The sequence below is a fragment of the Rhinoderma darwinii genome, chromosome 1 (assembly GCF_050947455.1).
Source record: "Rhinoderma darwinii isolate aRhiDar2 chromosome 1, aRhiDar2.hap1, whole genome shotgun sequence".
NCBI lineage: Eukaryota > Metazoa > Chordata > Amphibia > Anura > Rhinodermatidae > Rhinoderma > Rhinoderma darwinii.
In genome coordinates, this window is record NC_134687.1 from 523,618,687 (window position 1) to 523,634,557 (window position 15,871).

The following is a 15,871-nucleotide window of genomic DNA, read 5'->3' on the forward strand; positions in this document are numbered from 1 at the left end:
TCCAGATGTTTCCCTACAGTTCTCGTTGGAGGTGGATGCATCCTCTGTCGGTGCTGGTGCACTCCTGTTCCAGAGAGGTTCCAAGGGCAAGTTAATGGTATGTGGATACTTCTCTCAGCGCTTCTCTTCCGCAGAACGCAACTACTCGATTGGGGATCGGGAGTTACTCGCCATCAAATTGGCCCTGGAAGAGTGGAGACATCTACTAGAGGGCGCAGCTCATCCCATCCTGATTTTTACGGAAAACAAGAACCTCACCTATCTTCAGACGGCCCAACGGCTGAACCCTCGTTAGGCCAGGTGGTCACTGTTCTTTACCAGGTTCCATTTTGAGCTCCATTATCGCCCGGCCGACAAGAATGTGAGGGCTGATGCCTTGTCTAGGCCTTTAGAGAAAGAAGACACCATGGAGATTTCACAGAACATTATTGATCCGTCTTGCATTGTCTCTGTCAATCCCCTGCAAGTTGGGGACATTCCTCCAGGGAGGACTTTTGAGCGCCTGGCTGACTGAGGAGAATCCTCCGCTGGGGACACTCCTCTAGACTGGCAGGTCACGCGGGTACTCGTAAGACCCGGGAACTGATTGCCATCATACAAATTTGCTTCCAGGTTCCTCTGACTCTTCGAGATCCTGCAGCAGATCAACCCTGTCGCCTACAAGCTTCAGTTGTCTCCTAGATCCCCAACTCCTTCCATATCTCTCTCCTGAAACCGGTGGTTCTGAACCGCTATACCAAGACTCCTCACCCTGCGGTTGCCTCCAGCGACCCTTCAGACACCTTCGAAGTTAAGGAGATCTTGGACACCAAGAAAGTGAGAGGAAAGACTTTTTATTTGGTGGATTGGAGGGGGTTTGGTCCTGAAGAGAGGTCCTGGGAGCCAGAGGAAAACCTCAATGGTCCTACCCTTCTGAAGAAATTCCTCTCTCGCTCTGGCCCCAAGAAGAGGGGGCGTAAGAGGGGGGATACTGTAGCGTCCATGGCCGCGGGCCGTCCAGTTTACTTGCCTCCCGACGCCCGCAGCTATGGATCTGTGAGCGTTGTCAACAAATTTGTTGTTGACTGCCATTTTCATGTCGTATGTGTGTATATAGTCCTCTTCACTCTCCTCTCACAGCGATCCAGGGTGACGGAGAGAGAAGACTAATTGTTAGAGCTCTAGTGTGTGTGTGTGTGTGTGTGTATATATATATGTATAATTTTACAAAAAAAGTGTTTTTTTTCTTTAATCCTTAGTGATTTGTTTGCTCCTAATAAAAATTAAAACCACTGAATTAATTAAACTAATCTAGAAAATGAAAGCCTCATAAGTCTTGTAAAAATAGTTGTGATATTCAAAGCGGTTCCAAAGATATCGTTTAACCCCTTCGCGCTCAGGTCAGTAATAGTACGTCCTGCTAAGTAGAACGTTCGCGCTCAGGTGACCTGAGTAAACACGGCGCCATTTAATCCCGGCGCGTGCTTGAGCTGTGATACCTGCTGTTTCCGACAGCAGGCTATCACAGCTTAGTGTGCAGGGACCGATCGCCGTGGTCCCCGCCGATTAACCCCTTAGAAGCCGCGTTCAATAGCGATCGCGGCTTCTTAGGGGTTAAGCTGCCATCGCCGGCCTGCTACACGATAGCGGGCCGTGATGGCTACTATGGCAACCAGAATCCTAACAATGGACTCTGGCTACGCCATCGACGGAAGCCTAGTGGGTCCCGACAAAGTCAGGACCCACTATGCTTGCTGTCAGCGAACAGCTGACAGCTCTAATACACTGCACTACGTATGTAGTGCAGTGTATTAGAATAGCGATCAGAGCCTCCTGCCCTCATGTCCCCTAGTGGGACAAAGTAAAAAAAGTGTAAAAAAGTAAAAAAAAGTTGTGTAAAAATAAGAAAATAAAAGATTTAAAAGTAATAAAAGTAAAAGTCCCCCTTTTTCCCTTATCAGTTCTTTATTATTAATAAAAATATATAAATAAACAAATAAACTATACATAATTGGTATCGCCGCGTCCGTAACGACCTGAACTACAAAACGATGTCGTTATTTATCCCGCGCGGTGAACGCCGTAAGAGAAAATAATAATAAACCGTACCACAATCACAATTGTTTGGTCACTTCACCTCCCAAAAAATGGAATAAAAAGAGATCAAAAAGTCGCATGTCCCTAAAAATGGTACTGATGGAAACTACAGTTCGTTACGCAAAAAATAAGTCCTCACACGACTTTCCTGATGGAAAAATAAAAACGTTATGGCTCTTAGAATAAGGTAACACAAAAAGTAAATGATTTTTTACAAAACGTATTTTATTGTGCAAACGCCGTAAGACATAAAAAAAAACTATAAACATCTGGTATCGCCGTAATCGTATCGCCGCGCAGAATAAAGTGAATATGTCATTTATAGCGCACGGTGAACGCTGTAAAAAAAATTGAATAAAAAACAATAGTAAAATTGCTGTTTTTTTAGTCCCCACGCCACCTAAAATTAGAATAAAAACTGATCAAAAAGTCGCATGCACCCCAAGAAAACTACAATGGATTCCTCAAGGTCTCTAGTTTTCAAAAAGGGGTCACTTTTAGGGGGTTTCCACTGTTTTAGCACCACAAGACCTCTTCAAACCGGACATGGTGCCTAATAAATTAAATTAAATTAATTAAATGTCACCTCTACTTTGCTCTAAATTCCTGTGAAACACCTAAAGGGTTAATAAACTTTTTAAATGCTGTTGTGAATACTTTGAGGGGTCTAGTTTCTGAAATGGGGTGTTTGATAAGGGTGTCTAATATATGGGCCCCTCAAAGCAACTTCAGAACTGAGCTGGAAACTAAAAAATAAAATAAAAATGAGGCAATACTTCGCTTCTTACATTATATTGATAATGAGCTGTGCCCACCCCGAGATGACCCCAGTTTTGACCGTTTGTATAAACGGAGACCCCTATTAGACCATTTCAGTGCCCGGTTTTCCCAGCATTCACCCCCGAGAAGTGTATTTCTATAGATGAATCCCTGGTACATTTGAAAGGGAGGCTTCAATTCCGCGAGTACCTGCCGGGTAAGAGGGCAAGGTATGGCGTGAAGATGTATGAGCTGTGCGAGAGTGCATCAGGGTATACCTACAAATTTAGGATATATAAAGGGAAGGACACCAGTACTCAGCCCCCAGAATGCCCCCCCTTACTGGGAGTTAATACAAAAATTGTGTGGGATTTGGTGCACCCACTGCTGGACCAGGGTTACCACCTCTACCTGGATAATTTTTATACCAGCGTCCCACTCTTCAACTGCCTCGCTTCCAGAAGTCCTGCGGCATGCGGCACTGCTAGAAGAAACCTGAGAGGCCTCCCTAAGACTCTGCTTGGGCAAACACTCAGAAGAGGTGAGAGCAGGGCACATTCTAGCAGCAACATATTGTGTGTCAAGTACAAGGACAAGAGAGATGCCACACCAGTACCCATGTACCTGTACGAGGTACCAGTACAGAGACCCCCAAACCAGACTGCATCCTGGACTACAATAGGTACATGGGAGGGGTGGACTTGTCAGATCAAGTCCTGAAGCCTTACAGTACTTCTGGAAGCGGGGCCACAGGCATCGTACCAGGGCAACACTTTTTAGGAGAAGTTCCCCAAACTGGCAAGAAGGGAAAAAGTCAAAAGAGGTGCAGAGTCTGCTATAAGAGGGGGATAAGGAAGGACACAATATATCAATGTGACGCGTGTCCCGAAAAACCAGAGCTCTGTATGAAAGAGTGTTTTAAAATTTATCATACATCCCTTTATTTTTAATTTACCCCAGTTTTACTCGCTCTGATCCACTTCGCACAGCTTACCCCTCCTCATCTTTCCCCTCTGAGCCCTGCTGTGTGCCCAGGCAGCTGATAACAGCCACATGTAGGGTATTGCCGTACCCGGGAGAGCCAACATTACAGTTTATGAGGTGTATATCTCCGGTGGCGCATGCTGGGCACAATATATCGGACACTGAATTGGCATATATGTATAGAAAATTGCAAATTTCACTCTGTACCAACTGCTGCACATTATCTTTTACACAATACCTGTGGGGTCAAAATGCTCACTACACCTCTAGATGAATGCCTTAAGGGGTGTAGATTTTAAAACAGGGTCACTTCTTGGGGGTTTCAACTGTACTGGTACCTTAGAGGCTTCTGCGTACAAGACTTAGCACCAGAAAAGCTCCAGTAGGCCAAATGGTGGTCCTTTCCTTCTGAGCCCTGCCGTGTGCCCAGGCAGCTAATAACAGCCACATGTAGGGTATTGCCGTACCCGGGAGAGCCCACATTACAGTTTATGGGGTGTATGTCTCTGGTGGCACATGCTGGGCACAATATATCGGACACTGACATGGCATATATATAGAAAATTGCAAATCTCACTCTGCACCATCTGCTGCGCATTATCTTTTACACAATACCTGTGGGGTCAAAATGCTCACTACACCTCTAGATGAATTCCTTAAGGGGTGTCGTTTTTAAAATGGGGTCACTTCTCGGGGGTTTCAACTGTACTGATACCTCAGGGGCTTCTGCACACTCGACTTAGCACCAGAAAATTTCCAGTAGGCCACATGGTGGTCCTTTCCTTCTGAGCCCTCCCATGGGCCCAAACGGCAGTTTATGGCCACAAATAGGGTATTGCCGCACTCAGGACAAATTTGGCAACAAAATGGGGTATTTTATTCGTTGTGAAAATAAGACATTTTGAGCCAAAACTACATCTTATTGGAAAAAAGTTTTTTTTTTTTAAATTCACAGCCCAATTCAAATAAGTTCTGTGAAAAAACTGTGGGGTCTAAATGGTCACAACACCCATAAATAAATTCCTTGAGGGGTTTTGTTTCCAAAATGGGGTCACTTTTGGTGGGTTTCCATTGCTTTGATACCTCTGAGGCTCTGCAAATGCGACATGGCACCCGAAAACCAATCCAGCAAAATCTGGACTCCTAAGAACACATAGCGCTCCTTTCCTTCTGAGGCCTCCCATGGGCCCAAACAGCAGTTTATCACCACAAATGGGGTATTGCCGCACTCAGGACAAATTGGGCAACAAAATGGGGCATTTTGTTCCCTGTGAAAATAAGAAATTCTGATCAAAAATGACATCTTATTGGAAAAATTGTCATTCTTTTAATTTCACAGCCCAATTCAAATACGCGCTGTGAAAAAACTACGGGGTCAAAATTGTAACAATAACCATAAATTAATTCCTTGAGGGGTGCAGTTTCCAAAATGGGGTCAGTTTTGGGGGATTCCTACTGTTTTGGCACCTCAACACCTCTTCAAACCTGGCATGCTGCCTAAAATATATGCTAATAAAAAAGCACCACCAAAATGCACTAGGTGCTTCTTTGCTTCTGGGGCTTGTGTTTTAGTCCACGAGCGCACTAGAGCCACATGTGGGACATTTCTAAAAACTGAAGAATCTGGACAATACATATTTAGTTGTGTTTCTCTGGTAAAACCTTCTTTGTTACAGAAAAAAAATAGAATAAAATTGAAATTCAGAAAGAAAAACGAAATTTGCAAATTTCACCTCCACTGTGCTTTAATTCCTGTGAAATGCCTGAAGGGTTAAAAAACTTTCTAAATGCTGTTTTGAATACTTTGAGGGGTCTAGTTTTTAAAATGGGGTGCTTTATGGGGGATTTCTAATACATAGGCCCCTCAAAGCCACTTCAGAACTGAACAGGTACCTTAAAAAAAAGGCTTTTGAAATTTTCTTAAAAATATGAGAAATTGCTGTTTATGTTCTAAGCCTTGTAACGTCCAAGAAAAATAAAATAATGTTCAAAAAACGATGCCAATCTAAAGTAGACATATGGGAAATGTGAACTAGTAACTATTTTGGGTGGTATAACCGTCTGTTTTTCAAGCAGATGCATTTAAATTCTGAAAAATGCTATTTTTTCTAAATTTTCTCTAAATTTTGCAATTTTTCTCAAATAAAGACTGAATATATCGACCAAATTTTACCACGAACATGAAGCCCAAAGTGTCACGAGAAAACAATCTCGGAATCGCTTGGATAGGTTTAAGCATTCCGACGTTATTACCACATAAAGTGAAATATGTCAGATTTGAAAAATGGGCTCTGAGCCTTAAGGCCCAAACTAGGCTGCGTCCTTAAGGGGTTAAAGAAGTGCATATCAAAAATGAAAAATTTGACTTGGACACAGGGGCATCAATGACCCTTGGTCATGAAAGGGTTAAACAGGTTTTTTAGGACACATTATGTATGTCCTTACAGATGCCTGTGCATTTTAGACGCAATATACACAGGAATGAGTTTAATTTCATATCCAAATATTACATTGCATTATAGATAAAAATCCCCTAAAAGGGGAAAAAGCTAAAACATAATTTTTTTTTTCATTTCAAATGAATGCTGCAAAAAGATAAATTACAATAATCATCATGTTTTTTTTTTAATGAAAGTTTTTATTAAAGTTAATATAAACGGTACAAATATACACATGTGGTATCCTTCTACTTGTAATGACTTAAAAAAACAATAAAGGTATGTCAATTATAAGGGTATGTTCACACGTAGTCAACAAAAACGTCTGAAAATCCAGAGCTGTTTTCAAGGGAAAACAGACCCTGCTTTTCAGACGTTTTTTTACCAACTCGCATTTTTCGCGGCGTTTTTTACGTCCGTTTTTGGAGCTGTTTTCATTGGCGTCTATCAGAATCAGAAGTGAATTTCTCTGAGACAAGTGCTCACAGTACGGTCTGGTGCTGGGATCTCATTTGTATGGATCTCATTTCAGATACTTAGAATTCTGAGCGATTGCTTCTGTGTTGATGCCGTTAATTACCACTTGTAAACTATGATGAAGAATGACTGTGTTTATACAAGCAAACCTTCTTTTTTTTTTTTTTTTTTTTTTTTTTCAACTGCTAAAACAGCCTAAACATAAATTACTTCTGTCAACCATTTCTTTCATCAGCAAAAAAAAGGAAATGCATTTAACTTTTTATAAACATAGAAGATTTGTTTTAGATTTCAGAGAAAAAGGAAAACTTGAAACCTCAGGACAGATTTAAAAAAAGAAAAAAAAAAACGTGGGAATCTGTAAATATTCTCTGATTTAGGACTCGTTTTTTGCGTATAGTGTACTGAACCATTAATTTCTATGGTGCCGTACACGCCTCTTCTTTTTTTTGTCTTTGTTTTTCTTGCAAATCCATATGTCTGTTCCACAAAATTATAGAACGTATCCGATTCTTGTCCGTATTTGCGGTCTGTCTTACCCACTCTACTGTATGGGTCCGCAAAAAAAAAGGAAAAGCACAAGGAAGCCACTAGGATCCATATATTTTACAGTCCGCAATACGGAAACAGTAATTTTCTGATGCCTTAGGCTACATTTAGACGAGCGTGTGCAACCTCGGACATGAAAAACGGAAGTTTTTCACGTCCGAGGTGCACCCGTGCAGGACGCTTTATCACGGATCCCTCATAGAACTAGAGTCTATGGAGGGATGCGTGAAAACGCAAGAAAATAAGACACATCCTATTTTTCCACGGACCCTTCACACGCTCCGTTAAAACAACGGCCGTATGAACGGCCCCATTGAAATACACGTGTACGTGTGAAATGTACATATTTGACATATGAAGCAACCATTGTGTAACTTTAGGCTTAGTCAGTGTTTGTGTAGAATGAGTTTTTAAGACTAGACTTCTTGCACATACAGACGATGGGGCAGATTTACTATTCAAAATGCGCAAAAATTCGGGCTCAAATTGAACCAGAATTCCGGCTTACATGCATTTATTAACTGTTTTAGACCCACTTTTTTTTTGACACGTTCGACAAGGGGGCGTGGCTTATCAGGAAAGTGGGCATGGGCTACTAAAATAGGCAGGGCTTAAAGTGTGACACCATGCGGCATAAAATGCAAGCTAAGTTAACTAATAGGTGGTATATGAAGGAGAAAAGTGTCAAGCTAGATGCGCCAAATGTATCATACAGCGTTTACCACTGTGATGAATTTGGTGCATTTTCTAACTTGTTTAAACTTAGACCGTATTAGTAAATGTGCCCTAATGTATGTATATTTGCATGGTTTTGAGTGTCTAATTAAGAATTTTCGGAGCCTTTTGAGAACTTTATCTTTGTTATTTGTGTTCTTGGTAAATAACCATATAATATATAAGAATATAAGTCATCTCATGGAATGCACAAGGGAGAAAAACATGTTTGATGCTGAGGAACATTCCTTCTGCGTAAGATACAACCCTGGGTGTCTGTAATGAATTTTTTTTTTTATTAGGTGAAAAAATAATATATCTATAATACTCTTACTTTACAGGTGAAAGATGAAATTTTAGAAAAAATTGCTTCCAGGTTTTGGAACATTACAGAACTCAACATTTCCGACTGTCTAAATGTGACGGATGCTGGGATTGGGATGTTGGCAACCAAATGTTCAGGCCTGGTGAAATACATTGCGTACCGGTGCAAGCAGCTGTCGGACTTATCACTCATCTCTCTGGCCACACATTGTACATCTTTACAAAAAGTTCATGTTGGGAACCAAGACCGACTCACTGATGAAGCAATTAAACAGGTATGATCCGTGTTACCATGACGTAAGACCCAAAGTTTACAAGAATCTAAAGGTATAATCGGCAAAGGTATACAAAGCCCAACAATGGGCGAATGGCTTATAGTGTATTCTATTATTAATCAATATTCATTCAACAAACCTCAAAATAGTACTTTTATATCATAATATAAGTAGCTGACTGTGAGGATCGCCGCTCTCTGGTCACGTCACAGGGGTGAATTACACTACTGAGCTTATTAATTTACCACATAAATCCACGTCCACCCACTCTAGATGACAGGACTATGCTAAATTACTCACATAGGTTTCCAACACCCCAACAATTTATACCACAGTATGCTACAACCACCTATACTTATCTAGGCAATAGGGGCCTACGTCTCTATATTCCCTTAACACCAGTTACAATTACCGATTATCTAAATGGAACATAAAATTCAGGTAACCTTCTTCACCTTCGGAAGATTAAGTTCTGTAAGACTACAAGGAAGAGACTTATTAATATTTCAAATTTAATACACAATAGTGCAGTTCAATGCAAAAAATATCTGTCCGGTTAAAAGATGGGCAGTCACTCCAACCGAGATATGGATCCCCAACGACTGACACTGACCCTCTCTTCTCCTGGGATTTTAAACCCAATTTTTCCCTCTAGTCCACTGGCTGGTGATGTCACTGAGAGGGGGCTGTTCATATGATAATGAAGCATACGCCTCCCATTACGCAGTTGTATTTTTATTGAGAAACGCAAAAATGGGCATGTGTTCTTGCAGTAATCCCCTAGAAAAATAAGATTACCTTTATTCACCTGTGCAGACATTTACTAACCAGGGCTTATCAAACACCACTGAAATAGGCCCATGTTTTTAGCCAATAACCAATTCCGGGTAGTCCCTCTGGGTGTGTGGCTGGGAATTTTACATTTATGTGAGGGCTATTTTCCCTGATCATAACTACCTATGTGGGTCACACCCAATATCAATTATGATGGGGTTTGCCTTGACTAATCATATTTCGTTTGAACTTAGGCCATTGTCACATGTTTCGCCAGGTCCGCATGGCAGACCCACAACAGGTATCCCTTTGCAAATCTTTTGATCACTGGTCAGGATGTTATCTAATGCTAGATACAGGCCATAGTGATAAAACCCTTAAGGCCCTATTACACCGGCCAATTTTGGCGGCTGCAACTAGCTCCGATCAACGAGACAGCTCGTTGATCTGTGCTCGTTAGCTCCTGTCACGAGCTATATATGGGGACGAGCGGTCGTTACTCCGATCGCTCGTCCCAATACATTATTATCATCGTGCTGCTGACAGCGATAATATTTCAGTTTTTTAAAACGATACTATCAGCTGATGAACGAGCGTTTCACATAGGGCAATTATCGGCAACAAGCTTTCTATGAACGCTTGTCTACCCGATAATTGCCCAGTGTGAAAGGGCCTTAATCCATGCTTCTGGCGCCTTGGTGAGGATAGGGCCAGCCATTTAAACATTTGCCTGAGAGTGGATGCCCTTTGATGGTCAAAGCTATGCAAACCGATCCTTTTTCTATGTCAGAAGGGGATATGAAATGACCAATTAATAACCTAATTTTGATTTTACTTCTCTGTAGCCTAATGGCATATACTTTCTGCCTTAGGCTCCTTCCACCAGTAAATCCAACCAAAAGCCTCATTTTATAGTTCTCTACAAAAACCGCTAAATCACATGCATGTAAGTATTGAACATAGACTATTGCACCAACCCCATTTATAATCTGTCCTGAACTTGAGGAGAAGGCAGTGGCAAAAAATGTATGAGTTTTTTTTTTTTTTGTTTTATTTTGCAGATTTTGAGCGTTTCTCAAAATGGTGGCTAAACCGTGATAGAACTTAGATAGAGTTGTCATGAAATAGTGCTTAAGAAAAACAACTTTGCAGTGCTTCCATACTGATTGCTAGTCAGAAATAGTACCCAAACAGCTAGTACTGCTTGTGAAGCATTGCACTTCTTGCTGGCCTGGCCCACATGTTACAGCTGCTCTCCCTTGCCTTGTGGACGGGTGGGGTGGGGTGATTGCCTGCCCACACATCAGGAAGTAAGCCTTCGGCCCCATTACCATAAGGTTTTTTGCCTACGTTTTGCGTTTTACGCCAAAAACATTAAATGGTCAACGGATGTCGTAATAGCCTATGGATATCAGATGTCCTGCTGGGCATTTCTTTACAGGTATCCATCACCCATAACCTATGATTGCTTCTGTTTAACGGATACTTCAGGAAAAGCTATTTAATCGCTCATGATGTACAGTATACATTTAACGAATGCCTGTAAATTATGCTATACAGTGGCATACGTCACCCAAAGAGCATAATGGTATCAATTTAACGTAGAAGTCATAAAAAGCTATTCAAGAGCTCATGACGTAGATGTTTAACCGATGACTTATGCCATGTTGTGGCATACTCCACCGTTGTTTAAGAGCTCCCATGTTTAAGAACATATACCGCGCGGTTTAACTTGTTTGCGTTGGATGGATTAGCCAAATGTACTATGGTATTCCAAACCTCAAAAAAATACGGTATACTGTTTGTACAAGCCTGATGAAGGTCGGAAGGACACTCTTTTGGACTAAGTCTGGCTAGTGGAGCTTTGTGGACACGTTTACCGTATACATTAGGAACTTTCCCAACGTACATGCTGAACGTATGTCACAAACGTGGTGTGAACATGGCCTTAGTGGGGAGCAATGGCGCTGAAACAAGGTTTGAGTAAGTGCTTAAAAGTCAAAAGCACACAGGCAAAAGCCTTAGGGTATGTGCAACGTCAATTATGGCTGAAATTACGGAGCTGTTTTCAGGAGAAAACCGCTCCTGAATTTCAGACGTAATTACTCGTACTCGCGTTTTGCGAGGCGTCCATTACGAACGTAATTTGGAGCTGTTCTTCATTGAAGTCAATGAAAAACGGCTCAAATTACGTCCCAAGAAGTGTCCTGCACTTCTTTGACGAGGCTCTTATTTTACGCGCCGTCTTTTGACAGCGAGACGTAAAATTACACGTCATCGGCACAGTACGTCGGCAAACCCATTCAAATGAATGGGCAGATGTTTGCCGACGTATTGGAGCCGTGTTTTCAGGCGTAATTCGAGGCATAAAATGCCTCGTTTACGCCTGAAAATAGGTCGTGTGAACCCAGCCTTACAGTATCTAACAATATGTTACCAATCTCTACAATAAGACAGAAAAGACCTGTGGTGAGACAACTCTTTAAGGGTATGCTCCCACACACAGGATATGCTGCAGATTTTTTGCAGCGGAGTCTAAAAAAAAAACGCTGGTAAATCTGTCACAGAAATCCGCACCAAAGAGTTCATTTTTGCTGTGTATATTTCTGCAGAAACGGTGTGGTTTTTCTGCAGCGCTTTTACCTGCGGATTTGGTGTTAAACGTTGATTATAGCAAAGTATATGGGCATCTGCGGATTTCCAGCAGTTTTTATTGCGTTTCCGCTGCGTAAACGCTATAAAAATCACAACAAAACAAATTGATGCAGATTTTATCTTTCCCAGTGAAGTCTATGGGCCCAACACGCAGCATCTCCGCACAGAACCCGCAGCATAAATTGACATGCCACTAATTGAAAGTCGCACCACAGAACACTTTCTGCACAACTTTTGTGCGTTTACTTTTCCGTGCGCCTAAAATTTATTCAATCTCATCCACTTTGCTGATAGTGTAAATGCTGTGGAATTTCTGCACAGAATTCTGTTGCGGAAATTACGCAGCTCTTACGCTATGTGGGAACCCAGCCTAAAGGGGTTTTTCTAGAATCCTAAATTATCCCCTATCCACAGGCTAGGTGATCATTATGTGATTCGCTGGTGGCCCCTCCGCTGAGATCCTGACCGATTGCGAGAGAAAGTGGGCCCGAACTCCCAGATTCTCCTTGCTGCACCCCCCCCCCCCCCACATTCCCATAGACTTTGAATGAAGCGGCAGCGCGCATGCTCGATCGCCACTCCATTCATTGACTTCAATGGGTGCGTGCTGCGCGAAACACGGGCAAGTATAGGACATGTCGTGAGTTTTACGCAGCGCACATAGGCTGCATGAAAATCACTGACAGTCTGAACGGCCCCATTCACTTACATAGGTCCGTGCGACGCGCGTGAAAATCACGCACGTAGCACAGACGTGTATAACACGTTCGTGTGAATAAGGCCTTAAAATTTGTCATTCTAAAAGGTAACATTTTTAGCTGTGGACATTCAGCCATCTGAAGGCATTGGTCTTAAAAAGGTTAAAGGAAAAACTAGCAGCAAAACAGAACAGGTGCATTTCTTAGCCTGTGTTCACATGTCACAGTCAATCAACTGGTTTAGCCAAAATTTCCATAAAATTGCTTAAAAAAACGTGTTTTGATCATGATGTGAAAACACACCCTGGCTCCTGATCTATGGGTACATAGGAGTAATGCCTGATGCACATGACCGTGTGTGCCGGCCGGGTCCCATCAGTGATCCGTGGAAAGATAGGACATGTCCTATCTATCCATGGATCGGAAAGACGGGTCCATTTTCACGGACCCGATTCCCCTGTTAAAGTGGGTCCATGAAGACTATTGGGTGCCATTTGGATGCCGTGAAAAACAGCCTGAGTGGCACTCGGTCATGTGCAACGGGCATAAGACATTTGGTGTAGTCTCCTGCTGACTGCAGCATCTGTCTCTAAGCAATGAATAGGAAAACCTTGCACATAAGCTTCTGTAGACACATTTGGACAATGTTCCCCTGCTTTACTACATAGAAATGATTAAAATGCCTTTGTATGTAATGCCATGGAGTTACTATTTGGACTGCCGGCATGCACCATACCGTAGGGCGGTCTCCTCCATCATTCCATACACCGTTTCAAGCTATTTGTGGCTTTGATTGCTGATATTTTTCTATGAGTTCAATAGAAAATTTTCTTGTCTGTAGTAACTGTTTCTTCTATGCTTATTGTATGTTATAGAATGTATATATTTTTTTTATCGAATACTTTATTCTTATGTCTAACTCTTGTTCACAGTTGGGCACCAGGTGTAAGGATTTGAGAGATATCCATTTTGGACAGTGCTACAAGATCTCTGATGAAGGAATGGTCATTCTAGCCAAAGGTTGTCCCAAGCTTAAGAAAATTTACATGCAAGAAAACAAATTAGTGAGTACAATATAAACCTTCAAATCTCATTTTAACCGAATTCTTGGATGCATTTTGAATCCTATTTCAGAAATTGTGCATTAAATGTTACTTTGTTAGGCTGCATGCACAAATTACTTATTTGATGCGTTTTTGTGCCAAAGTCAGGAGTGGATACAGAAGGAACGAAATCTGGATTTAAATATCTCGCTTTTGGCTTAAAAAAAACGGCATCATAACTAAATGTGTGAATTCAACTTATGCGTGTTTGACGTTCTGTCCACAGAAAATGTAGGCGCTAATGTTTCAGGGGCCTATCTTTACATTGTTTCTTATGTGAGGACTAAACCAAGGTAGAAAACTAGTAATAAGAAAGTCTCTATTCCAATGTTACAATGGCTATACAGGAGCTTCTATGATAGGATAGACCTGGGTAACCTAAAGACTGACCTGCTCTTGACGTCTGACCTGGAAAAATAAGTCTACACTTGAATATTCACATCTGGCAGATTTGTTGCAGAATGTTTTTGCAACTGAATATATGTTTTGTTCATCTGAATGGAGATGTTTCGGCATCAAGCACATGGATGCCTGCAAGTGCCATGCAGATGGTTTGGGCAGTTTGTACATCAACAAAAATGTCTCATTGCCAGACTGCGAAATAATGTCTGGACTAGTCTAGTTTTAGAAGCCCACACCTTACTACCTTTTCCACATTTTCTAAAAGCAAACTTTGTTGTAATCTTTTATCACTGTGTTCACCTAGTTGTGGCAATAACGTCCCTGAATTGCTCCAATTTTTAGTGCCTGTGGTACATTGTCTCTGTACTACAGCCAGTGATTGAAGTGCGTTTTTCTGCAGTCGAAATATCATTTTTATGAGGTTACTTTATACATTTCATTTGACCGGTTTTATTGTTTTATGTTTTTGTAATGTGCCAGGTGAATTTCCTGTTTCTCTCCACTAGATGGCGCTTTTTCAATGTCAGATGTATGATTGCTCTTCTTTCTTTAGTAAATGCTTGTACATTATAAGGCAATATCTTATTTCTTTATTGTGAAATCTTTTACAACCTGTAGGTTTTGTAAAGATGTCAATCTCTGTAAAAAATGTGTATACACATGGTTTACTATAAATATATATATATATATATATATATATATATATGTCTATCGGACAAATATTTACAGGTATGTAATGTAAAAAATAATAAATATTCGGTAGAAATGCATGAAAATATTTTGAAATTGTAATGTTTAAAAAATATTAACATTGATTCTAGTTGCCCAGACTTCTTGTTGGTTAATAGTAATTTTTTTTTTTTTTTTTTACAATTATTGCCAGTTATATCATTTATGAATGATGAATTCGCAGTAATATTCCATTATAATTTCTTTGTGACTGGATTTTTTGAACACTGTCCTTTTTATATGGAAAATTAGTTATTTGTATGTGGTAATTCTTTTACAAAGGCGTTCACTTGTATATGTGGTTGACTTACTCAGATTCACTTTATCAATTGGACCTCTATGGAACCCGATTATGGCTACTTACAATCTGTAATAAAGTCGTGTGCATGAGCCCTAATAATTGCATTTCCTTTTCTGCTTCTAATAACTCTTTTGATTCTGTTGGTGGCATTCAAATGGATGTGGTCAGGGAGCTCTGCTATTGATTTCTTGCTGATATCTCCAGCGTTGAGAAGGGATTTTCATTGGCTGATTCCCTGTCCAAATTGCTGTACAGATAAATGTCTTCTTAGACTTATTCAAAACACCGGACAATTCAAAATGACCGCTACTGTATGTAAATTTACTCACATGCTATTTATAGTGCCGTTTATATAAAAGAAAAGTCAATTTTTACATGTTCTTGAAATGCGCTATATACCTTATGTTAGAAAGGCTTATTTTGAAAAAAAAATATTCGATAGAACAGGAGCTCACAACCATCGGCAGCCATTTTAGAGGCTATGTAGAGCTGTCTTTAGTCACCCATCCTGTATATGAGAACACAGACACTACCTTGCTCTCTTCTCTCGATATTTGTCAGACTTGTGTATGTATGTCCCATAGTCATACCTCTGGTAGTATTCGTATCTACT

General features: G+C 40.9%; 1 protein-coding gene across 2 annotated transcripts in view; it reads left to right on the forward strand.

Moving 5' to 3' along the window:
- The window catches only part of FBXL17 (F-box and leucine rich repeat protein 17), a 715,529-nt gene that overhangs the window by 9,284 nt on the left and 690,374 nt on the right, over positions 1-15,871 (forward strand). For both annotated transcript variants that reach the window (XM_075836808.1, XM_075836800.1), the window contains exons 3-4: positions 8,339-8,596; positions 13,656-13,787. In XM_075836808.1, coding sequence (XP_075692923.1) covers positions 8,339-8,596; positions 13,656-13,787 — 390 coding nt within the window. The remainder of the gene's footprint in view (positions 1-8,338; positions 8,597-13,655; positions 13,788-15,871) is intronic.